We start from the raw sequence: 24,104 nt of genomic DNA on the forward strand, positions 1-24,104 counted from the left end.
CTCTTGGGTGCGGCTTTGTTTTTCAGTACCTGAGGCCGCCAGACTGGTCCAGCTACCAGGCGGGCGGCGCCTTTGCCAAGCGTAATAGAGGCACATGGTCCCTCCTTGACCTCTCTTAGGCTGAAAAGGGGCGGCGCCGGCAGGGTGGCAGGTTCCCAGGCGACTAGTGGTACCCAGTGGTCCTGACCTGCTGCTGAATGCCTATCCCCGAGGAGGAGAAGCTTCTGCCGCTCACGCAGAGATGGCCCCGGGCGAGCAAGTTCCTACTGTCCGGCTGCGCCGCAACCGTGGCCGAGCTAGGTACCGGCCGCCCCCGCCTCGGCCTCCCCAGCTAGTGGCCGCTGCATCGTGCTGGGGGAGGGATGGGCGGGCAGCCTCACTCCAGGCTGGAGCATCTTCAGAGGTTGGACCCTCGCAAGGATGTGGTCAGGTGCCCAGTAGGCCAGCTTCGGGAGGAGCATGGATTGGAGGTGTCCAGGGTGCTTGTCTTCCCATCCCCAGGGATGTTGTCTTATGCCTGAGTGAGTACTCTTGGGCTCTTCATGAGCCATATACCTCTCTAGCAAACATTTCCCCTTTTGTAAGGATGACCTTTATAGAACCATAGTCCAGTTGTTGGTTTTTTTTTTGTTTTTGTTTTTGTTTTTGTTTTTTGTGGTGTATAATCTTTTTGTGCCTCGGAGTCTTTAAGATTTGAGTTGGGAGAGGCGGGGAGGGTCAGTGGATGCTACCTTGAGGGACTTCAATTGTTAACCATTCCTTTGGAACATCTGCTTAAAGTCAGTCAGTCACATCACTTCTCTGAGCCTATACCGTGTTTTCCTATAAGAGGAACCCTGAGAAGTAATTTTTATATGTGGAAAATGCAAGGCAGGGGCATTACTTGCAAAGACCCCAGTGTGGCTTTCTTCCAGGTTTGCTTGGGGCGGGAGGGGGGCACATGCAGAGAAAGACATTTACAGCTGCTGCCTGTTGCAGAGAAGCTATTTCTGTGGATCACAAGAACATCATAGAAAAAACCAGATCCATCTGCCTGAGTACAAAGAAACAAACAACAACAACAACAAAAATAAACAGGCCACTTAGAATGGATTAGGATACCATGGCATGAGCAGATAGTGTGGGGTTTTTTTGTTTTTTGCTTTTTAGGAAGGGGGCAGGGAGGCTTTGAGTACAACCTGTGGTCTCTGTGAAGCTATTTCAGATTACCCTTACATTTTCTTGTCCATTAAAAAAAGAAAGAAAGGAGAGTGTCTCTGGTGGATTAGTCATTTGAAAATGTTACTCAGCCGTTTCTAGTGGGGGTTTATTTATTTTTATGCCTAGTATAGCCAGCACACTATCTATCGCTTTGACCTTTAGACTCTTCCCTTCTTGCCCTTTGGCCCATGATACTTCTTATCAAAGCTAACAGAACATTTTTTTCCGTTATCATTGATTTTTTTTCCTAAATAAAACCCACCAGCTTCTAAAGACATCTAAAATGAGTCAGTGAAGTGATGACCTGCATTGGCGGTTTGATGCCTCCTTGAACATCAGTGGCTTGTACAGAAACATCCCTGTGAAATGTGTTGGAAAGAACTGGATGAACAATAGGAATGGAAGGCCAAGGAATCAAAGTTGGTAAAGGGGAGTACTCACTGAGTCAGCGTGACAGCCTCAACCATGAGGGAACCAAAACAACGAAGCAAAAAAAAAAAAAAATGTGTTTTGAGAAGCAGAATTTGTACTTAGGTAGAGGCGCCTACCTCTTCACATTCTGTTTAGTTTCATGTGTTGATAAGACCCTTTGTAAGGTGTGTGTGTGTGTGTGTGTGTACCACTGGAGTCTTTTTAAGACTCCATATATATATGCAAGATAAGATAACATCTTCTTAGGGACATTGTTGGTTAGATACTAACTTTCCAAAATCTAATGGAAATGCGTAACACATCCCTCTCCCTCCCCCACCCCCACCTCGTATCTTAGAAAAGGTATTCATGGAGTGTGGATTGGGCAGAGGTCACTGAAAATTTTATGTGCTGCAAGTGATGTTCCTGAGATTGACTTCATATCCCTCTTAAGAGTTTATTCAGGGCGTTGTGTGTATGAAGTGTATTATGGGTCAAGTAGCTGAAATATGCTTTCAGATCAAAATAAACTGTCTCGGATTCAACATATAAGCAGATTTTCCAGTTAACAAAGGTGGGACTTACAAAGAACTCTGTGAATGGGCCATGTATAAAACTTATCAGTTCAGAAGTTGCCTCAGTTTGAAGAATTTGTCTACCCCTGTATACAGAAGACATTCCAACTTCATCGCATCTTCTCCTTCTCAAACATCAGTTTTGTGGTTCATTCTCAAAAGAAGAACCTATGAAATCATAGAACTCCGCTTCAAATGTGTTCTAAATTTGTATTAGATCCCAAACAATAGTGGCTGTGGTCAAGAAGATAGAACAGGATACTTTAAGCTGTTTCTCATTGGGAAAATTGAAATGGGTTTGAGATTAAATTTTTTATTGAAAAGAGATCAAGGATTGTCCTACTTTTGTGGGATTATTTTGTTTTACCTTTGGATCTGGGAATGCTTTGGGGCAGGGAATCTTAGATTTTAGAAGGCGTGAGATTGTACTTTGTAAATCGGCCATCTCCGAGGTCAGAATGTGTGGTGATGGGTTCGGAAGTGTGCATTTTCCACAGGTTCCCTAGCTAGTGCTGCTATATTCTCCTACTTCAGAGTCTCCTAATCTTGGGGCAATGCTAATCCTCTAATTTTAGAGGTTTTTGTTGTTTTGTCTGAATGTTTTGGGGGTTTCCTCCCCTTCGTCTGTTTTCTATTTCATTAGCAACCTTTCCCCTCGATCTCACAAAAACCCGACTCCAGATGCAAGGAGAAGCTGCCTTAGCTAGGCTGGGAGATGGTGCGGTGGGATCCACCCCTTACAGGGGCATGGTGCGCACAGCCCTGGGAATTGTCCAGGAAGAAGGCTTCCTAAAGTTGTGGCAAGGAGTGACACCCGCCATTTACAGACACGTAGGTATTTATCTTGATTCTAGCTGGTAAGTTTGTTATGGGTTCTGTATTCTTGGCTTCTCTCTTCAGCTGGACCCAAAATCCAGCAAAGATGTTATTTTCCTGCCACCTGATACAATAAATCAGTAGAAAAAAATCTTTTCAGGTGTTATTAAGGAGTTACTTGCCCTAAATTTTGTGACTAGCGTATGGAAGTATTTAACTTCCTTATGGTACAGTGCCCTGGGAATTGTCCAGAAGATCCTTGGGACAAACTGGCCAAGTAGTCTAGCCGGAAATGGTGGGCAGCATATAACATAGAAAATGATCGAGGAAGACAAGTGGTCTCAACTTCAGACCTCCTCACACATGCACACGTGCATGCATAACCACACACAAATATGATGCTACACACATGTGAGCATATCTCCACACCATCCTCACAAGACACACACACATACACACCCATGAAAAGAGAAAGATAATTCACAGAGTATCATCAGTTAATAAATCCTGATATAAAGGGAATTGTAATTGTTTCTACTTAGCTGTAATGTTTGCAAGGTTTTTCTGCGAGTTCTTTAATGGTACAAGACAGGCAGACATGAATGATACACCATTTCCCCTGATTTAGAAACCTTAAGTACAGTGAAAATTAAAGTTGGTTTGAAATGTAAAGTTCTGAATGAGCTTTCAGCTAAATGTTTTCACAGTCTTTGAAAGTTAAAATACATTTGTCTTTGCCCTGTACATCAAAGACCAACTAGGTTGACACAGCAGAAGGCAAGGAGAGTCTTGCATCCTCCAATTGCGGCACTAGATCGTAGCAGTGGTGCTGATATGGTAGAGGAGCACAGGTGAACTTACCTTTGCCTCTGTTCCCGGGAGAACTTCTGTGGGTTCTTAGTGGTCACCGTCACAGAGGAAAACCTTCCTAACCGTGCTTTCAAGGAAGCACTCATGGGAATGAGTGTTGTTGCTAGATCAGCTTGTGGAGAGGAGACCATGAAGTTGGTTCCACAGAGAGACACTGAGATAAGTGTGGCCCTCTGCCTCTCCACCTCTGAGCTGTTTCCTTGGCCCAGAGAGCATCAGTTATAATGATGTTTAGACTTGCTTTTATTAACACTCCACTCTGTGAGTAAGTTAGCACATGAGTTTTAAGGGTCAGAATTATGCACACAGACTTGCACTGTTTTTGCAGTTTGTATTTTGTTTTGTTTTGTTTTGTTTTGTTTTGTTTTGTTTTGTTTTGTTGGTATACCAAGTCAAACTGCCTGAAATATCAAGAACATGTCTTGCATGACACCATGTCCTGATGTTAATGATGCCGTTTTGCACCTTTTAACATGTTTCTCTTTTGGACCCTGTTATTATTCTGGCTTTAACTTTTCTCATTTGCGTTAGCCAGTTTGTTGTTCTTCAGCTAAGATCTTTCTTAGGTGTTTTAAGCCCGAAAGAGAATTGTTCATGGATTCTCCAGGGCAATTACATATGCTTATCCAAAGAGATATCCTTTGTACACCAAGCTCCAGAGTTGTGTGTTTAAGTTAAAAATCAGCACATGGAACCATTTTGTGAGGTTGTTTATCCCTCTGTTTTGCCTCCTCTTTCTGTGGTTGTCTTAGGAATTTATTGCTATGAAGAGACACCATGACCATGGCAACTCAGAAAGACAAACATTTAATTGGGACTTTATACTTTCAGAGGTTTAGTCCATTATTGGCATAGCAGGAAGCATGGCAGCCTGTAGAGTTCTACATCTTGATCCTCAGGCAGCAGAGACTGCCACACTAGGTCCACCTTGAGCATAGGAGACCTCAAAGCCTACCTCCACAGTGACACACTTCCTCCAACAAGGCCATACCTCCTAATAGTTCCACCCCCATGGGCCAAAGCATTCAAACCCATGAGTCTGTGGGGGCCATTCCTATTCAAACCACCACAATGGCGGTTCTCATGGTGGTCAGAACTGAAACAAGAAGGCAACTGTAGATCTCTTCTTCCCTAACCTCACTTCAAGCTCCATTACTCGGAGACCCTTAAAACCTCAAGTTGTGTGTAAGCTAATAAATGGACTAAAGCTTAGTGAATTAATATCTGTAATAAATAAATAAATAAATAAATAAATAAATAAATAAATAAATAAATAGGCAAGACTTAGAATCTGCATGGAGAAGCTCTGAAGGGAAGATAAAAATATAATTGATAAAGAATTATAGCTGCTATTTCCAAACATGCAGTGTGGGACCATTGTACTGAGAGAAAGGTCAAAGAGCAATTTTCTGAAAAACATATTGAGTCCTAAAAGAGGAAGAGATCTAATCAAAGCGGAGAATGGAGGCTGTGATCTAGAGTTATCAGACAAGCAATAAGGATTCCTCCTTTGGAAGATGGATGAGGTCAGGTCAGAAAGTTACTTCCTTAGACAAGGGACTGAATTTCGGTTTCCATGGTCTGTTTCATGCAGTGTACTCTGGAGGTCGGATGGTCACCTATGAACATCTCCGGGAAGTTGTATTTGGCAAAAGTGAAGATAAACATTATCCCCTCTGGTAAGTTTAGTTTCAAAAACAAGATGCTGTGACCCCCAAAGGCTTTAAGGTTTATTGATTATATTATATGTAAAATTATCAATTTCTACTAAAATTGCTTCTAGTAACAGACATAATAAATAATCTAAATTCAAATAAGTGAGAGTTCTTTTTATATTGTATACAAACACCACAGAAGTATATATATCCATTGTTCACACATGTTATTTATTTAATATTTTCATCTTAACAAATTCAAAGACTGGGATGAGGTACATGCCTATAACTCTAGTCCTTGAGGAATGGAGGCAAGACGGTAAGAAAGTTTGAGGCCAGCCTCTGTTTCATGTCACATGTCTCAAAAGCACATATTAATAATGAGAATAATTCTATTGGAGCATCTTCTATTGGAGCCACCCTTTTCAGTTGCCACTGTCTTAGTTAGCTTTCTATTGTGGTGTTAAAACATCATGCCCAGAAGTAACTTGGGGAGGAAAGGGTTTGTTTGTTTGCTTGTTTGTTTTTGTTTTTTAACTACACCTCCAGTCCCTCACAGAGGGTCTTCAGGGTAGGAACTCAAAGTAGGAACCTGGAGGTAGAACTGAGGCAGAGGCCACGGAGGGAGGCTGCTCACCCCTGCTCAGCCGTGGCTTGCTCAGCAGGTGCAAACCCACGTGGCACTACCCACGTGGGATGGGCCCTTTCAAAACACCAGATATTCATCAAGAAAATGCCCCCACAGACTTGCCTGTGGAGCAATCTGATGGGAGGCATTTTCTCAACTGAGGATCCCTCTTCTCAATGACTCTAGCATCTGTCAACTTGATACGAAACTGGCCAACACATGATTTTTATTATAGATGGTCTGTTTATATAAATATATATAGAAAGTATATATATATGTATATATATATTTAATGAATATATGAAGTAACACATTAAATCAATGCATTATCATATACTTGTGTGATTATAATCAAAAGACACCAGTCTCAGCTACACAAATACTTTGGTTAATTCAAGGTGCTGCATTTCTGATAAAACACTTTAAACTCTTACATCTTAACACATTACCCATCTGCCTTTTATTTGGTTACCATTAATCACAAAATATTTAGTTTTCTGAATGAAAATATATTCTCTCAGAAAATGTCACCCAGGAATAAACAAACCAGCATTTCTCTCCAGAGTCTCTAGAGGCAAGCTTGTTTCTGCTTTTCTTTTTTTCTTTTTCTTTCTTATTTTTTTTTCAGGTTCTGGCTTTTATATTATTAGAAACTTTTGTGTGGTTGTTTTTAAAGCCTGTGTCCAGGAAGGAAACCATGGCTGTGTCGGTTAGCACTGACATGTGGGTAATGCCAATGGCACTGCTCATTAAGGCCACAGTAGAAAACCAAAGAGATGGCGGCGGCCAAGCCTGATAACCTGAATTAATCTTAGGGACTTCAATGCTAGAAAGAGAGAAATGGTTCTCAGAAGTTGTCCAATTGTCTTCTCATTCTCTCTCTCTCTCTCTCTCTCTCTCTCTCTCTCTCTCTCTCTCTCTCTCTCTCTCTCTCTCTCTCTCTCTCTCTCCCCAGATAGATAGATAAATAGATAGATAGATAGATAGATAGATAGATAGATAGATCTTCCCTCCCCCCCCCATGTGTGTATACATGTCTTTGTGTATGTATGTGTCTCTCTCTATGTCTATGTCTATTTCTTTCCATATCCCTCTCTCTCTCACACACATATACACTCAAGAAAAGATACTTTTAAAAAGAACCATGGTAGCTTTGTACTATCAGAATTCCTATCACTATAGCCCTGTGTATTTTTCTTCCTTTTGAAAAGCTCTGGGCTTTGAAGTCAGAGACAAGCTTGAGTCCCTTTCTGTTCCATAAATGAGTGCTGTGGACAAATTGCCTCTCTTTTTCCACGTTTGTGTCTCTCTGCTGCAGAAACAATGCCCACCTTTTGGCTTCTGTTTCCATCCTGGACTGGATGAGGTGATGTACAAGTGTCTGCTGATTTGTAACAGAAATGTAGAGAGTAGTGTGTTGGGGCTGGAGAGATGTTCAGCAGTTAAGAGCACTTCCTGTTCTTCTAGAGGACCAGAGTTCAGTTCTCAGCATCCACAGTGCTGCGCAGTTCATACCCACCTGTAACTCCAACTCCAAACGATCCAATGCCTTCTTCTAGCCCCTCACGCACTATGTGTGCATGCTGCTAGCACATGTGTTTGTGCACACATGCACACATACACACACACACACACACACACACAGAGGGATAGAGAAATATGTTTAAAGTATTTCATCATAAATATGCATCTGGCACCATTAAAACCACTTTTAAAACACAGATAGCACCCTGGAAAAATAAGGAAGAGGTGTTGTCTAGAGACACAGTTCCCAAAAGAAATATAAATATTCATTACACACATAAAAAAGGAGCAGCATCACTGATAAACAGGGAGATTCATTTAAACCGTCATGAAATGTAAAATAATAGAGCCATTTGTAACACATACTTGCCTGTAATGTGTGATTCGGAGACGCAGCTCTATAACTGTCATATTTGAGTCCTACTCACCACTGACTGAGAATAGAGAAGCTTTAGCCTACAAAATGGAGAGAGAATCTGCTGTCAAACCTGTCATTTGGAAAACCAGTGCAGTCATGGGTTAAAATTCTGCTTTTCCAGCCTCTGCATCGAGGCTGATTGCATCTCTGCTGTTTCGTTCCTTACCCTGCAGGGAGATTCCGGCTGCAGAGAAATAGTCTGTGCAAACATCCACACGTTTGAAGCCACTTTCCTTTCCCTTTGATTCAGATGGGAGGGTGTCGGATTTTCCCTTTAGGTCCTGCTGATCCCTGGACCTGCCCACCAGTAAACACTCAAACTGCTTTTCTCTCCTTGTGTTGGTCCTCTATCTTTAACCTTCTACCAGGGCCTGTAAAAGCGTGGTATGGTTCCCTTACACACCCTGTGAAACTAGTGGCAATTTGTTTAAAAAAATGAAACAAAACTATCTCCTTTTGCAATTAGGAAGTCGGTCATTGGAGGGATGATGGCTGGTGTCATCGGACAGTTTTTAGCCAACCCCACTGACCTTGTGAAGGTCCAGATGCAAATGGAAGGGAAACGTAGACTGGAAGGGAAACCTTTGAGGTGAGTCACTTGGGAAACTGATGCTTTTCCTTCCCTGTTTTCAGCCACCTGTTTCTTGATCATTGATCTGATGCACTCACACGTTTGTAATCTAATCTGCACTAAAGGAAATGACACTAATTCTTTTCCTTTGAAGTTAACCTTTGTGAGCACCCAAATTGTCCTTGTGCACAGTGATGTGTTGGCATCTCACACATCTGTGTCAGACAAACTACATGCGTTGCTAACACTTTGCTCCTCCTCCTAATAAAAGACAGTTAGGCAAGTCCCCTGTTCCAAGCTGAGCTAAGGAACTTAGAAAGCAGAGCGTTGTCATTCAGATCTGGAACCTCGGCACAGGGAGGCTGGGCAGAATCGCAGAGTATGAGGCCAACCTGGAGTACATAATGAACTCAAGTCTAGCCTGGTCTATAAGTGATACTGTGTTTCAAAAGGAGAGAGGGAGAGAGAGAGAGAGAGAGAGAGAGAGAGAGAGAGAATCATGTGCTGATATGAGCCCTAACTTTGTCACTAGGGTTGGTATCCTGGGAGTCACTTACCACCCAGTTTCTGTATCTTCATTTTTAAAGTGGATTCTTGATGGTTAACACTACTGTCTTGAAAAATCTCAATTTCTCTTTTGAAAAGAATATAGAAAGGTCAGGTGTTGCAAATTTCCTGTAGCCTGTTTGTCTTGGAAGGGTGAGCTCTGACAGATGAACCCTTTCCAGGAAAGAGGGAAAGCACAGGAGGGTTGAGCCAAGTCTGTAGACATCTGCTCCTGGGAACACTGGCTCTAGCTGAGCTGGACTTCAATGAGGAGAGCTGGGACCTTCTTTGGCTGGTCACCACTGAACACTGCTCTCCTGCCCTCTCCAGCCTGCCCTGCTGTAGCCTGGGCTCCCCTGCAGACTTTAAAAGTGTGTGTGTGGGGGGGGTGTGTGTGCACATCGGGCCAAGAGACAGCACTCTGGCTTAGCAAGTGGGTTACAGCATCCCAGGACCCATCCTGATGCTTTTCTAACATCTAATACCTGCGAATCGATAAAAAGAGATTTGTTTGTCTAGAGAGGAACAAACGGCAACAGACAACTTGGGCTCTAGTTGGTTTTGGCTGCTTGACTTTTTTTTTTCCTTTCTTTGGTTTTGATAAATTTTGGTTGATGCCATTGTAAAAGAGAAGAAAATGGAGGAAGAAGAGGAGGAGGGAAGGAAGGAAGAAAGGAAGGAAAGAAGAAAGAAAGGGAAAAAGGGAGAGGGAGAGAGAGACAGAGACAGAGAGACAGAGGCAGAGAACAAAACAGCGTGTGGATCCCGGGATCGCAAGCACCTACACAGACAAGGCGCAGAGCAGTTGTGTGTGTCAGAATGGTAGTATGTTGTCCTTTGGTGAGATTCAGAAACCTCAATGCCCACATAAAAGCCATGCAGCTAGCAAGTGAAAAGCAGGGAATTCCAATCCAGATCCTTTAGGGCCGCATAAGCCTGGATGTTTCTTCTGTAACCTACAGTGGTATTGTCTCATGTTCAAATTCAGTTTTGATTTTTCACCTGCATGCAGAAGTTAAGAGTAAAATTAAGATAGGATGGTAATTTTCACAGAGATTATATTATTTTATTTTAAGAATTCTCAGATTGTCTTTTCTGTTTTCTAACCTAAAATGTCATCTTGCTTATGAAATCAAAGATTTTTAATTTTCTGTTTATTATTATGTTCTGTGTATGGGTGTTTTGCCTACATGTGAGTCTGCGCACCACATGTGGAGGGATCCTGAAAAGGACATTGGATCCCCTGACAGTGGAGTTAGAGTTGCCAAGTGGGTGCTAGAAATTAAACCCTGGACTTCTGGAAGAGCAGGCAGTGCTCTTAAGCACTGAGCCGTTTCTCTCCAGCCCAAGGTGATAGAAGAGGATGGGACAGCCAGTGTTTGCTGGGTTTAGGTTTCTCTGTTTTGTTTTATGATGCTAAGGATCGAGCCTGGGGTCTTGGGCATGTTAGGGAAGTGATCTACCTCTGAGCTGCACCCTGGCCTCAAGTCAGTGGCTTTTTAGTATTGTTTGAATATATGTGTATATATTATGAATATATATAGTCCCCGTATCACCAATAAAATGAAGGCTAACAACTATTGCTTCCTTCTGTAATTAAAAATCACGACAGAATTTATGCTGCTGCCAATTAAAAATGTTTAAATCATGTCAGGCATAGCAGTACACACCTGTAATCCTAGTACTCTGGAGGTTAACGTAAGAGATTTGCAAGGTTTGAAGCCAGCCTGTGCTAAATAACAAGCCTGAAGACTAGAAAAGCAAACGAGAAAGAAGGAAGACAAGAAGAGATATGGCTAGAAAGGTGCTTCAGCAGCTGGGGGCACTGGCTGCTCTTGCAGAAGGCCCACGCTCAGGGTCTGTTCCCATACGATGGCTCTCAGCCACCAGTGACTGCAGTTCCAGCGGAATCCAGTGCTCATGTCTGGACTTATATACATACAAACTGCTCATACACATAAAACAAATAGACTGCTTTTTAAGGAGAAATGTGTGAACCAAAGGTCGGCCTTTCAACAACAAATTATTCCATTATCTAAAAAATGAGACTTTTATAATCTTTTAATTTCTAATGATTCAGAATAAATGTTATTTCATTCCTAATTGTATCTGTTAACTTTTGCTGACCTGTCCAGGTCTGTCTGTGAGACCTGGAATCTGAGAACCTTAAAGGATGGGACGAACTGCAGTCTAAAGTGGTAGACAGCCTCACCTCAGTTTCAGTGTCCTTTTACACACAAATGTAACTAAGAAAGCAGTGATGTAAGGAAGGTCGTTCAAGTTTAGAAACACACAGTCAGAGAAACATAAATAAATGCCAGTGGGCTCATACTACAGATTAACAGAACAGCCCTTCCTGCAGCATCCTGCAGGTCCTTCCACCACACTGGGAATGTCTAAAGCTGTCTTCCAACGTCCAACAAGAATAAGCGTGTCTTATAAGTTGAATGTGAACATTTGTCACAGCAGGCACAAAATGACCTCCAAGAACAATCCAGGGAATAAGACTCGCCTGAGGGGAAAGGGCTCTGCTTTTCCTCTGGAGCCGCCCTCTCTGCTAGCTCCCTAAGGCGCAGTGCAGCATGCGTCATTCCTGTGTCCTTGTTTTGACAGTGTGTGTAGTGAGAATTTTGGTTTCTTTTAAAAACACATACGAATATATTTTGTATTTTATTCCCAGGTGTGGGTTATGGGGCTGCTTTGAACTGTCCTCAGGAACTGACTGTGATTTGCCTCATGCTCTAGCAGAATCATGATTTTGCCAACTTCACATAGTTTTTGCGAGCCCATAACATCTGGAATTCTGGGAACTTTTCAGAGGTTATATAAAATGCCAGAGCCCCTATAGAAGGGATGGGTTGGCCGGTTGATGGTTGGATGAAGTAAGTTTGTTGCAGTTTGTTAAGTAGTCCTGAGTAAAGAGAGAAGAAATTAGATATCCTGACAACAAAGATCAAACTTGCCCCAAGGAACTCAACGCCCATCATCAGCAGGAAGTAGTCTAATAATATCGTCATTTATTTCCCTCCTATCCAGTGTTAGGGGATTGAAAAGGAAGAAGTAAAGGGTAAAAGAAAAAAGAACCACACACAAAGTAGCCAAAGGTCCCGTGGCAAGTATCACCTGAAGGTGAATTTGTACTTCTGCCTTCCACACACAAGAATACATAGAATAACATGCCTTTGTTATTTTTCTTAGATTCCGTGGAGTACATCATGCGTTTGCAAAAATCTTAGCTGAAGGAGGAATCCGTGGGCTCTGGGCAGGCTGGATACCCAATATTCAGAGAGCAGCACTTGTGAACATGGGAGGTAACACAGCTTCTTGAATGTCTAAGTCATAATCTCCGAGCTCTGAGCACTGGCATCAGGGTATGTGGAAGGTATTGTTTATTTTTCAATAACACCAACCAGCGATGGTAACAGGCACATTTTCACCTCAATCAGTGATGTATGAAAAGGACCAAAGGCAGAAGAACTGTTCTATAAAGACAACAGAAGGTCATTTCTGAGGCCTCCTATAGCAGTCCAGATCATCCTTTGAGATGAAAACTGAAATGTGTAACTGACAGTCACTCCTCCCACAAGTTCTACAAAAGCACCAGTCACATCATATCTCCACCCTCTGACATGCCTGTCTCCACCCTCTGACATGCCTGTCTCCACCCTCTGACATGCCTGTCTCCACCCTCTGACATGCCTGTCTCTACCCTCTGACATGTCTGTTCGTTCTCACCATCCATTCGCCTATACTTCAGCGTGGGTTATCTTCATAAAACCCCAGCACTATGTAGAATTCTCCTTTTTAAAAACCTGTCAATAGCTTCTTATTGACCATAGAAAAATATATAACAAGCTTAATGTAAAACAGCAGTCCAGATCTGTTGATTATAACTGTCAGGGACTTGACTCAATCTGACTTTCTCTCAGAGAGAAATTTTTCAGTCCAAAGACCAAAATTCCAGAGGGTCACACAAGCATAGCTTGGTACAATGAGTGCCCATTTCTTTCCTACCCTTTGTAGCCTTGCCTGCCTCTGCTTACAAGCAAGAACAGTGTATTCCATTCTGGCACACAGTCCACCCGCCTGGCATAATTTTGACACAAAAGACAGTCACTGTTGAGTGAATGAATAGTCAACCCTTTCTCCTTTGCCAGATTTAACCACTTACGACACAGTGAAACATTACCTGGTATTGAACACGCCACTTGAAGACAATATCTCCACTCACGGCTTATCCAGGTAGGCGGCTGTTTGGGCTCTTCTTAGTTTCTGTTTCCTGTTCGTTTTTTAGGATTTAATTTTATTTTTAATTATGTGTATACATTTGAGTCTTGTGTACAGGCATGTGCATGTGAGTGCAGGTGGCCCCTGAGGCCTGAAGAGCTCGTATCCCCTTGAGCTGGATAACCTGTGGCAGGTTCTGGGGACCACGGTCTGGTCCTCTGCAAGAGCAGCAGAGAACTCTTCACGCCTGCGCCATCACTCTGGACACCTGGCCTTGCCTTGAATTGTCATAAATTCTAACTCTGGGTATCTCGGGAGCAAGAGTGTCAAGCCATCGTGAGGAGGGAAGGATGATGCTATGTTCTTAAAGGGTCATTTTCTCCAAGTCTGTGGCAATTAAAATGTGGAAGAAACAGAAAAAAAAAACCCACAGCACATTTCAGATTAAACTTGGCAAACATTCGGACTTGATGGGGGGCCCCCGGGAGGCAGTTTCTGAAGACAGTCTCTTTAACTCAATCCAGCAGATGTGTGGCCTTCTGAGCTGATTGTCCCCGTCTCCATCTTGCAGTGGCCCTGCCCAGGGCACACCCCAAATGGGAGGACTGGACACGTGTGAAAGTGGTGAACACTAAGGTGATAAAGGAGTCAGTCACTTCAGGGCTCAAAGGACTGACAAACAACAACACATCCACTGGTAGAGCAAAGGAAAGGGACACCGAGGGAGCAGACCGACATGAGGGTTTAGGGGAAATCTGTTCTTCTGGTGTCCCTTCTCTTTGACACATCCTTTCAACCACTCTAACAGCATTTAGGTGTCTGTTATTCTTCACATCACAGTGATATTTTGCCTGGCTCCTGATTGTTTTTCTAAATCCAAAAATAAAACAAAAATAAAAAAATCTTCAATCCCCCTATGCTACTGAGGTGACCCTAGATATGTGATATAATATTAATATTCTCAAGTTGATGGTATTAAAGATTCATACTTCACCCCACCAAGAATATTTTTTTAGAAATGCTTCCCTTTGTCCTTGTAACACTGCCTCCAGATCTGCGCTGACAGGTGACTCAGTCACCCCCAGTGCCTGTCCCTTACCTGCCTGTCACTCAGTTAACACCTATCACATTTGCCCATTTTAAGTTTTTATTTCCTGGCACTGGTCACTACCTGAAGCTATCTATTTTTTCTTGGCCTCTCCCTGAGTAGTATAGACACCTCCAGAACAGAATCTTCTTAGACATTTATTATTTTTAGTCTTGATGTTGTTGTTGTTTTTGTTGTTGTTGTTGGTGGTGGTGGTGGTGTGTGTGTGTGTGTGTGTGTGTGTGTGAAAGAGAGAGAGAGAGAGAGAGAGAGAGAGAGAGAGAGAGAGAGAGAGAGAGAGAGAGAATCTGTGTCATGTGATTGTGTATGTGCATGCCATAGCATGAATGTGGAGGTCAGATTCAGGAATTAGCTCTCTCCTTCCACTGTGGGTTCTGGGAACTGAAATCATGACTCAGCACATCAAGCTTGCTGACAAACGCCTTACTTCCCAAGCTGTCTCAAAGGAGAGAATCTTCTCTCCTGTTCCCTACATCAGAGGAAGCCTGGCAGCAGAGGGGCACATGTCTGTTGACTGGCCATGCTTTGAAGTTTTCTCCCTTTACTGAACCAAGCATTAATTTTAATCTCAAAGAATATTTAACACTCCTTTCTTTTTAAAAATTGAATGCCTTTCTTTTAGAATTTGGAAACTGCTGAATGTTCTCTTTAAATTTTATTTATCTGTGTCTACAGTTTGTGCTCTGGACTTGTGGCTTCTATTCTGGGAACACCAGCTGATGTCATCAAAAGCCGAATAATGAACCAGCCTCGAGACAAACAAGGAAGGTCTGTAAAGCCTTTAGTGCCCACATGCTGGGCGGCTGGTTAAAAGATGCTGTCTTCTAAAGGCCTATGTGATAGAGATGTATTCCTGTTTGTCTCTTCAGCGAGGCAATTGTTCATGTGAAATTATTTTCTTCGTCTGATGCAAATATGCTAAGCTTTTGGGGGAATTGAGCTAACAGTCACATTGTTTAGACACAAAGTAGTTATTGTGACTTGATCGCTCTCAAAGCATTCTGAAGGCTTTGAAATATTCAGCGTATGCCTTTCAGGTAACAGAATTCTATGTGATATAAAGTAGTGTGTTTTCTTTGGAAGAGGTTTTGAGGAATGAACTCCAGAGAGGACTGAGGGGGTGGGGGTGGGGGGAGAGTCACAGGGGATGCCTGTGACGAACTGAAGATACTTATGTCCTATGTCAATGGAACATCAACATGGATGGCTCTATTTACATCTCTGTTTATACAAGAAGGAATGTGACAAAGGTCTCTTTCTCCTCCAGAGGACTTTTGTATAAGTCATCAACTGACTGCTTGATCCAGGCTGTTCAAGGGGAAGGCTTCCTGAGCCTGTACAAAGGCTTTCTACCCTCGTGGCTGAGAATGGTAAAGATAGGGAAGCTCTGTTTCTTCCTTTCCTTTTGTTTTCTTTGTATTTCAATTACTTGTACTTTGCAGATATTTTTCATTTTCTCCACTGATGTTTGGCATGGCCTTGCCTGCACAAGAGGCCCGTTCATCCTTCCCTTTTTAAGTGTTTATTATAGGATTGTTGGTTTTTGTTTTTTTTTTTTTTCTGTTACTGTTTCTTTAGCATCATGTTTCCTTTCTTGACAGAGTAAGGCTAAGTGACCCTGTCACTTTTATTAATAAACAGGTTGATAATGCATTACATATGTACATAAAGACAGATTTTGTTTTAAGCGATATGAAGCCTTTAGTAGTTTTAGCTAAAACAACCTAGGTCGGGATGAATATATCAAGATTTCAGAATGTCTCGGGAATGATGCTGCTTTAGAACTTGTTTTGATGACAAAGTTATACAGGTGTGATTACCACAGAGACCCTGCTATAAAAGAGTGCCAGGCCCCACTGTGCTTCTGCCATTTACTCCAGGGTACTAGACAGAGTTAGCGATGCAGTAGCTGGCATTCACAGCACGGGTCTTTTGTAAGTACTTATACTTGAAAATGTAGATGAGTTATGGGGATAGACAATCAAAAATCAACGTGATACAATACACACACACACTTGAGTGCATGCCCAATTGAATAGACCTAACTTTGGGTAAGAAACTATGAATGGTGGCTGTCACAAGAAGACTTTGTAGTGCTTTGGAGATACACAGTGTTAGATACAGCCTACACTGGGTAATTTCGAAGGCCTCTCCCTAGGATAGACTTGAAGACTGAATAAGGCTCGGCCAAGCAAAATGGTGAGAAAACGTTCTCTGGAGATAGGTGGAGAGTACTGAGAGCCCAAGGCAGGGGAGTGCAGGAAACACAACTGGCCATTGGGCAGAGAACAGGGCAAAAGGTGAGACAGAGAGGCAGAAAGCAGACAGGCAGGGTGAACGGTGCATACTGGGGTGTGCTGTGGCTTGGCCAGTTCTGCACTTCTAGATCATTCTGTCTTTCCTGTGCTAAGAACAAGGTCTGGAGTGATCAATGGAACATAATGGTGGTGCAGAGGGCAATCTGGCAGTGAGGGAAGATGATACCTTTTCATAGGTGTCTGGGCCATAGAAGCTCATTAGGGTAGCTGAATGACCAGAGAAGATAAGAAGAAAAACCAGGACCTGGGCAATTGGTGCTGCCAGGAGCCTGTACAGGTCATCGGGGCATCATTTGCAGGGCAACAAAATGTAGAGTCAATAAATACAATTTTTAATACAGAATGTTTGGGGTACCTATAGGACATCTGAATAGATAAATATACAGAAGACTGTCTTAATGTCAGAATTAGATCAATATAGGAATCTAATGTAGGGGAAGTAGGGAATGGAGATGCAGGGCATATGAGAACATACAGATGGGACAGTAGATGGCTATTGATAAGAACATTAACAGCAAGAGCTCATAGCAACGCCTGATACAAGGTGTGTCAGTCAACCTGTTACTGTAACCAAATACCCAACATTGGACAAAACAATCTGAAAAAAGACAGAAGGGTTTATTTGATCTCCTGGTTTCAGAGGTTTCAGTCTGTAGTCAGCTGATTCCATTACTTTCGTAGACTGGTGGGGCAGAACATCTTGGCAGGAGCAGAGACAGGAAGGGGCCAGAGACAGGTGCACCCTTCAAAGACTTCCCACACACACCCTGTCCAGGAAGTAGAGAGATCTTTTCAGGAAGGAGCCAGGGACAGATGCACCCTGCAAAGACTCCTCCCACTCACCCTGTCGGGGTGAAGGAGATGGATTAGGAAATAAAGTATCATCAAGCAGGCATCATCATGGTGTGTGTTACTGTCCTGTTGATTGCTGCAACGTATGATTGAATCCAGACATTTGATTCATAAAAACCTTTGGGTACCCAGATGGCTTCACTGGAACTTATAGTTATACCTTGTTTATCCACACCACACCACACATTTGATAAATTATGCAGGTACCTGGTGCCTCCAGGCCAGCCTGTTCTTCAGAAGGACAAGCCCGATGTGGGCCCAAGTCAGTACTGGAAAGTCTTTTGCTAAGCATCTCAGCCAGAGGAGCTTTTCTGAAAACTTAAGGTTTAAGATTATCATGCCAAGAAGGCTTTTGAATAGCCAGCTCTGCAGAAACCAACATGAAAAAGGCCTACGGTGGGCTCGAGACAAACCTAAGGCAGCAACATGGGACCAGACACACTTGGATTATTTACAGCAGCCCCAAATGTGCTGGTGGCAAACTCAGTAAGCACAGACTGCATGCTCACTGACAGGGTACAGAGGCTCAGTCAGTCCTACCCATTACCTCTCCATAGTCTGGCTAAATGCTCTCTCTCTCTCTCTCTCTCTCTCTCTCTCTCTCTCTCTCTCTCTCTCTCTCTCTCTCTCTCTCTCTCTAATTTAAACCCACTAAGCCCCACCATACTCCCCATCACTAAGAAAGTCCCACAACAGGAGTCATAGAGTTGCTTCACCCAGCCCCTGTGGTTTTGAGCCTGTAATGACACAATCATATGAAGACACCATTTGAACTGGTCGCAGGGTCCTTCTTACACAGGAGCCCAGCTCCGTGGTCTCTCTTGCAGTTGCCTCCTTGACTGATCCATTCTGATGACATGGGATGTGGCACGTTCACAGCTTTGTGCTTGTTATCTCAGCTATGTGTGTGCACATCAGTTAACCTCTATGTACGTAGTGCGTTCTTAGTCTGCCGATGAGACATGGTCAGTATTTCCCAGCTCGGGCATTCACATTCTTTTACAAACACAGTTAGAAGATTCAGTTTAGATTCAACCTAGTTAAGCTGACCTCTCTGCTCTAGAATGGTAACTCTCTCTAGTCACTGATCAGAACCAAACTAGAGAGGGGTTCAGTCCAAGCACTCTCTGGTAATCCCTACTTCCTAGGGTTCCTGACTCCTTCCAGACCACATCCTTCGTAGTTCCTGTGGGTAGATCAAGCCGTTCTGAGGGGGCGACTCCTTTTTCTCTCCCACATAAATTTGTTTATGCAGATTACAAGGCATCTAGGACTGAGATTTTTATGACCCAGCCCTTAAAGACTTATCTGTATCTTCCTCACATCTTAAGGATCTAATTAGACAGCAGCTTAGTACAGAAGTCAAGGCATCCCAGGCTGGAGCTTTTTAGCAGAATGGTCAGTGTGGTCTAGTTCCACACTATGTCAGTGGGCAGCAGACTAAGGCCCAGCATCCTCCTCGGTAAAATGGAGATAAGATCTGTTTGTTTTGTTTTTTTTTTTTCTATTGCAAGTTGTTCTTACGGAAATCTGTGGTCAATATGACAGGAAAATGCTTTGTAAGTTTCAAGGCGATTTACAAAGGTAAACTATTAAGATATTTGTGGGGCATTTGTTTTGTTTTGTTTTTACAAGTGGATTGAAAATGACTGTCACTCAAAGATGCATATGTAGAACATTTATAACTGCTTTGAAATGTGCACTAACCTCTTTGGTTAATCTTTCAGACCCCTTGGTCAATGGTGTTCTGGCTCACTTATGAAAAAATCAGAGAGATGAGTGGGGTCAGTCCATTCTAAGCCCTTAAGCTAGAGTGCTCATTGTCACGGAACAAGAGCATCTGCAACACACGCCCCTATCATTTCTACCTCTTTAGGAAGATACTTTACTCCACAGAGACTGCGATTTACAGGGGGCAGCACTTTATCTCTCTATGGAAACCCAAGTTCTCTTTGACTCATTTTATCTAAGAGCAATCTGTCTGGTCCAATCTCTCAAGACCAACCACTGAGACACAGCAAGATGTTTGCTAACGAATGGAACCCAGACCCCAGACGGCTTTGACCTTGGGCCAGGAGGTTTGGACTTTGAGCTGCTGATCTATGCAGAAGCATCTGCCTTAGAGGAGTACCAGAGGGAGCCAGCATCTCAGACCCGGCTAGACAGACATCAGCGATGTGGAGAACTGTAGTGCTTAGGAAATACATGTAACCTTCACGTCAGTATTTATTGTTGCGGTTTGACAACTTGCTGTTCTGTTAGTAGAGTGCACATATTGTAATCTACGCAGAGGCAAATGAGAAGTCATGAATAAACGTCTTGAGTTTTCCTAGTGCTGAAAGGAGTCGCTTTACGTTTTCATGCAAGGATGATGGAAAGATAAAAGAGGTGACTTGAAGTGATGTTCAAGGGCAAGGGAAGAGGCTGCTTGCTGATGGGTCTGCCTTGACAGGTGTGCTCACTGGTGGCCACTCCTGTATGCATGCTAGAGATAGCCCCTAACAGCCACAGTCTGTCCATGAGAGCAGAACGCTTGCTGGGTGACACATTCCATTACAACCACACTTGTCCACAGCTCTGAGAAGCATAGCCAAGGGAACCACAATCTGCTGGCCTGAGATTCAGTTCCCAGGGTTCCTTAGGAAGCAACCATATGGTCGTCAGCTTTTCAGGGATGTTTTGGGAGCAAGCTCACTCTCGTGTCTCCCTCTGCATCTCTCTTCTCTGTTACAGAGAGGGGAGGACAGAGAGCTAGAGAACTCAGGTGCTGTGAAACTTTCAGAAACCTGAGTACTCATCATTGAGAGTCTTAGTCCTCCTTGCCTATGGTGGGCCAAGTTCTTACCATCTGTGGTTCACGATAATCTCTCCAGTCTTTGCATCCAGGCCTTTTTTTTTTCTCTCTTTCTAGAAAGGTTTCTTCAGATTCACCTGTACACACCTGCTCCCCCAGCCTCAGACACAGGGCAATTTGGGATGGATGGCTACAGCTTAGGGGTAATGGCTGGGGAGATTACTAGAAAATCTCTGACCACTCAGGCCCAAGGTAGATCTCAGAGCCAGGCAAGTAGTTGTTTTGATGGGCAGATGATCATGCGCAGAGACAGCTCCTCCAATGCTGTGTGAAGGTGTGGATGGAGAACACTGCCACTTCAGAGGAGGAAGCACACTTTTAAAGACCTTTCAGTGTGTGTAACCGGCTCCTTTTTCTACTTGCAGAAGGTGGAGTTTGATCCTTGTACACCTTCAGGTTACCCACCTTTCGTTACATTTGTTGACCTGTCATTGAGTTGCTAAATATATATGTGGCCTATATTATGTGCTTAAGTCCCTGAGTATTCTGCTCCACAAACTGAATCACTTTGGGAAAATTTTGGTCTTTCTATGTTTTCTAATGTTTATGACTAAGTTAAAAAAAATGGAATCAAATAATTACATGCAAACTCGACTATTAAAAAAAATTGTCTCAGCTTTCTTCTTTTGGGGGCTGGGTACTGGGACACGGACACATGGTTCCTTCAGTTCCTTTGGAAACTGAAACCCAGAGAAACGGTGCTCGTACTGCCAAGTGCAGAGACCCCGATTATTATGGGTCTTACAATGGACTGTAATCTTACACACTAATGAGGTGCCCAAGCAGAACCCTTCTGTCAGCTTCCCCACCACCCCATCTCTGACACCGAGTCATCTCCAGATTTGTTGTCATTGATGATGGTGATGTTGTTGTTTTGTCTCATACATCTTCAGTATATCTGTGTTGCTTGCAGCATAAAGCTTACGCTGAAATGGACCTGAGCACTAAGGTCTTCATGGTCTGGATGCTTGTCGTGTCTCTGACACAGAATCCATTACTCCCGTGCTTTATTAGTAAATGGCCTCTTTATACCCACTTGGAATATGCTAGGAGGTCCTTTTCAAAAGGTAAACACATCAGAAAAATCCCGTCTGTAACTTTCTCTCTTACTGCTGTGTAACTCTGTGGCTGGAACTTCTCAATCTCTGATGCTCAGAGAGAGGCATTTTTCTTTCTTTCCTTCTTTCTTTCCTTCTTTCTTTTTTTGTGTTTTTACATTTTTTCTAGTCAAATAATGCTTTTTTCTTTTTATGATCTATGCATATTTAGTTATAAATTATGTTCTGCTCTTTAAAAGCAAATTAGCAAGTATATCTAATTAAAGGGATCGCATTTAAGTCTTATTTTATTTAGAAATAATAAGGGGTTTTATTTACTTATTTTTCTTTACATGTGTGGGTGATTTGCCTGGATGTGTGTCTGTGTACCATTGCATGTGGTTCCTAAAGAGGCCAGAAGAGGGCATTGAATCCCCTGGAACTAGAGGTACAGATGGGTACAAGCTGCCATGTAGGTGCTGGGAATTAAACCCAGACCTTCTGGAAGAGCCAGTGCTCTTAATCACAAGACCATTCCTCCAGCCCTGGCAATAGTAGACGTTTTTAAAAGTTCCAGGCCCTGTTGGATTATAATTAGGTAGGTACTGTGTTTTTATGTGAATCACAGCCTTCACTAATAGCTTTGATTTTTTTGTTTATTCATTTGTTTGTCTGTTTACTTATTTATTTATTTTGGCTATTAGGTACCCAAGAAAATTGTTTATTGCTAAAATATATAATGTTAATATATAATAAAAGTATATATTGCTAATATAATATATATTAGTTTTGTCATCCTTATTTTAAGACTAGCTGTTGTGTAGGTCTGAAATAGGTCTCACCTTGTTAATGTAGAAAGGAAACCAGTTGAAGAAGATTTAAATGAAATTTTTATTATTTAACAGATTCTCAGATACATTATTTGCAATTGAGAGAGTTATACTTTTCTCCTCTCCATAAACAAAAAACATATTTCTGCAAGAAATCTCATGGGGAAAATGCATGTTTTTAATATTTGATGATTCAAATATGGGGCTTGACAAGGCATGGTGGCACAGACCCATAATCCTTTTTCTCGGGAAGTGGAGGGAATCAGGAGTGTAGGAGTTCAAGGTCATCTTGACTATTTAGTAGATTCATGGCCAGCCTGGGCTACATGAAAGACCATGTCTCCAAATGAAACAAAACCAGAAGCCAGATATTTGGTAAGAAAACCATTCTCTTTTCCCAGGTTAAACTAAAGCTCTTCCTCATAACGATTTCCAGACACAACCACACTGTTCTGGGTGCCAGCGAGTTAACACTGAAGAAAGCCTGACCCTGAAATCTGAGGATCACCCCACACTTGCACTCTGCACTTTTCTTGTAACAGAGCAGAACGTTGGCACTGGTCTAGCCCTTCACATCTCTAGATTTCTGTTTCTTCACAGGAAGGAATAGAGAAATCACTGCTTCTTTATCTTAACCTACTCTGTATCTGAGGGGGACATCATTTTGATACTGTTTTTATTTTTATTTTTCACATAGATTTGCTTTTCCCTGAGTGTAATGATTTCCTCATATTCCAAGGTTGGAGAAAGCCCTAATCAGAGTAAATGTTATTCATATAACATTTGTTACGTTAATGTGTGCTGTTAACATAAGCACCTGCAACTGGTCTGTCTCACCGTGAACTTTGCTTTTTCTCAAGACAGTTTCCCTCAGTAACTGGGATGCATCACTGCTTGGTATTGCCTTCAGTTGCTCCATCACATCCACAGTAGAGTTAAACTCCTTAGTGACTGCTCGGCCTGACTCCACCCGTATTTTCTGGCCTTCATCTCTCCCTGCGTTTACACCTCTTCCTCCTTTCGGATGCACAGTGCTCTGCTCATTTCCCTGGAGATGTGGTGCACTTGTCTGTGCATTGTGAAGCCTTCGTTCTGAGTCCTTCACCTAACTTCTGTTGATCTCCCCTCCCATCCATCTTCATTTAGATTAGCTAATTAGCTCCAGATATTGCCTATCAGAAGCTTCCCAGAGCCATAGCGCCCATGAGTCCCATTGTTTCCCCACTTAAGTGGATAGCGATGTTATTTTCTCCTACACAAGGGAGCTATCTGGAAGCAAGGATTCCACGGTAGTTCTCTGTGAGCCACACAGAGGACATCTGCTAAATCAGGAGGGTTTTCTCTTTTGTAAGGAAATGGAGAGAAAAGCATTTATGGACCGACGATTGTATTTAATTTTCCCTCTATCTTCGAAAGAATTATGCTGAATAACACCTCTAACTTCATTGAGTTATTTACGAAATGCTTAACTTCCCACTGCAAAGATTATTGGTGCTCAAATGTATTATAATTTTTAAGAAATGCTCTCTTCATTGGTTTAAAACCTTTCATAATCTTCACTCAAGATCTCTCAGTGAGTACTGGTACCTGCAACCAACCTCAACAGCCTGAGTTCTACCCCAGGCCCCACATGGTAAAACAGATACCTCTGACCTCCACACACA

At 42.7% G+C, this 24,104-nt stretch overlaps 1 protein-coding gene across 7 annotated transcripts; it reads left to right on the forward strand.

Annotated features, from left to right (window-relative positions):
* The first annotated feature begins 43 nt into the window (after positions 1 to 43).
* On the forward strand, positions 44 to 20,053 carry Slc25a27 (solute carrier family 25 member 27). Of its 7 annotated transcripts, XM_052193278.1 has the most exons (11): positions 242 to 300; positions 963 to 1,015; positions 2,222 to 2,251; positions 2,830 to 3,021; positions 5,467 to 5,551; positions 8,564 to 8,686; positions 12,413 to 12,525; positions 13,372 to 13,456; positions 15,225 to 15,317; positions 15,817 to 15,919; positions 19,447 to 20,053. In XM_052193278.1, the coding sequence occupies exons 1-11, from the start codon at positions 242 to 244 to the stop codon at positions 19,516 to 19,518; spliced, it is 1,008 nt and encodes a 335-aa protein (XP_052049238.1). In that variant the 3' UTR covers positions 19,519 to 20,053. The 7 variants fall into 7 exon arrangements, 6 of the variants coding, with proteins under 6 accessions (XP_052049235.1, XP_052049237.1, XP_052049233.1 ...); XM_052193275.1 differs by lacking the exons at positions 963 to 1,015; positions 2,222 to 2,251 and having other exon boundaries at positions 44 to 300; XM_052193277.1 differs by lacking the exons at positions 963 to 1,015; positions 2,222 to 2,251 and having other exon boundaries at positions 44 to 300; positions 19,596 to 20,053.
* The last annotated feature ends 4,051 nt before the right edge of the window (positions 20,054 to 24,104 follow it).

The sequence above is a fragment of the Apodemus sylvaticus genome, chromosome 9 (assembly GCF_947179515.1).
Source record: "Apodemus sylvaticus chromosome 9, mApoSyl1.1, whole genome shotgun sequence".
NCBI classification, from domain to species: Eukaryota; Metazoa; Chordata; class Mammalia; order Rodentia; family Muridae; genus Apodemus; species Apodemus sylvaticus.

Bases quoted from the DNA above. Each gene is read 5' to 3' on its own strand.
- Slc25a27 (XM_052193273.1), top strand. From the start codon at position 198: ATGCCTATCCCCGAGGAGGAGAAGCTTCTGCCGCTCACGCAGAGATGG. The intron at 8,687-12,412 runs GTGAGTCACTTG...TATTTTTCTTAG, and splicing joins CTGGAAGGGAAACCTTTGAG to ATTCCGTGGAGTACATCATG. The intron at 12,526-13,371 runs GTAACACAGCTT...CTCCTTTGCCAG, and splicing joins AGCACTTGTGAACATGGGAG to ATTTAACCACTTACGACACA.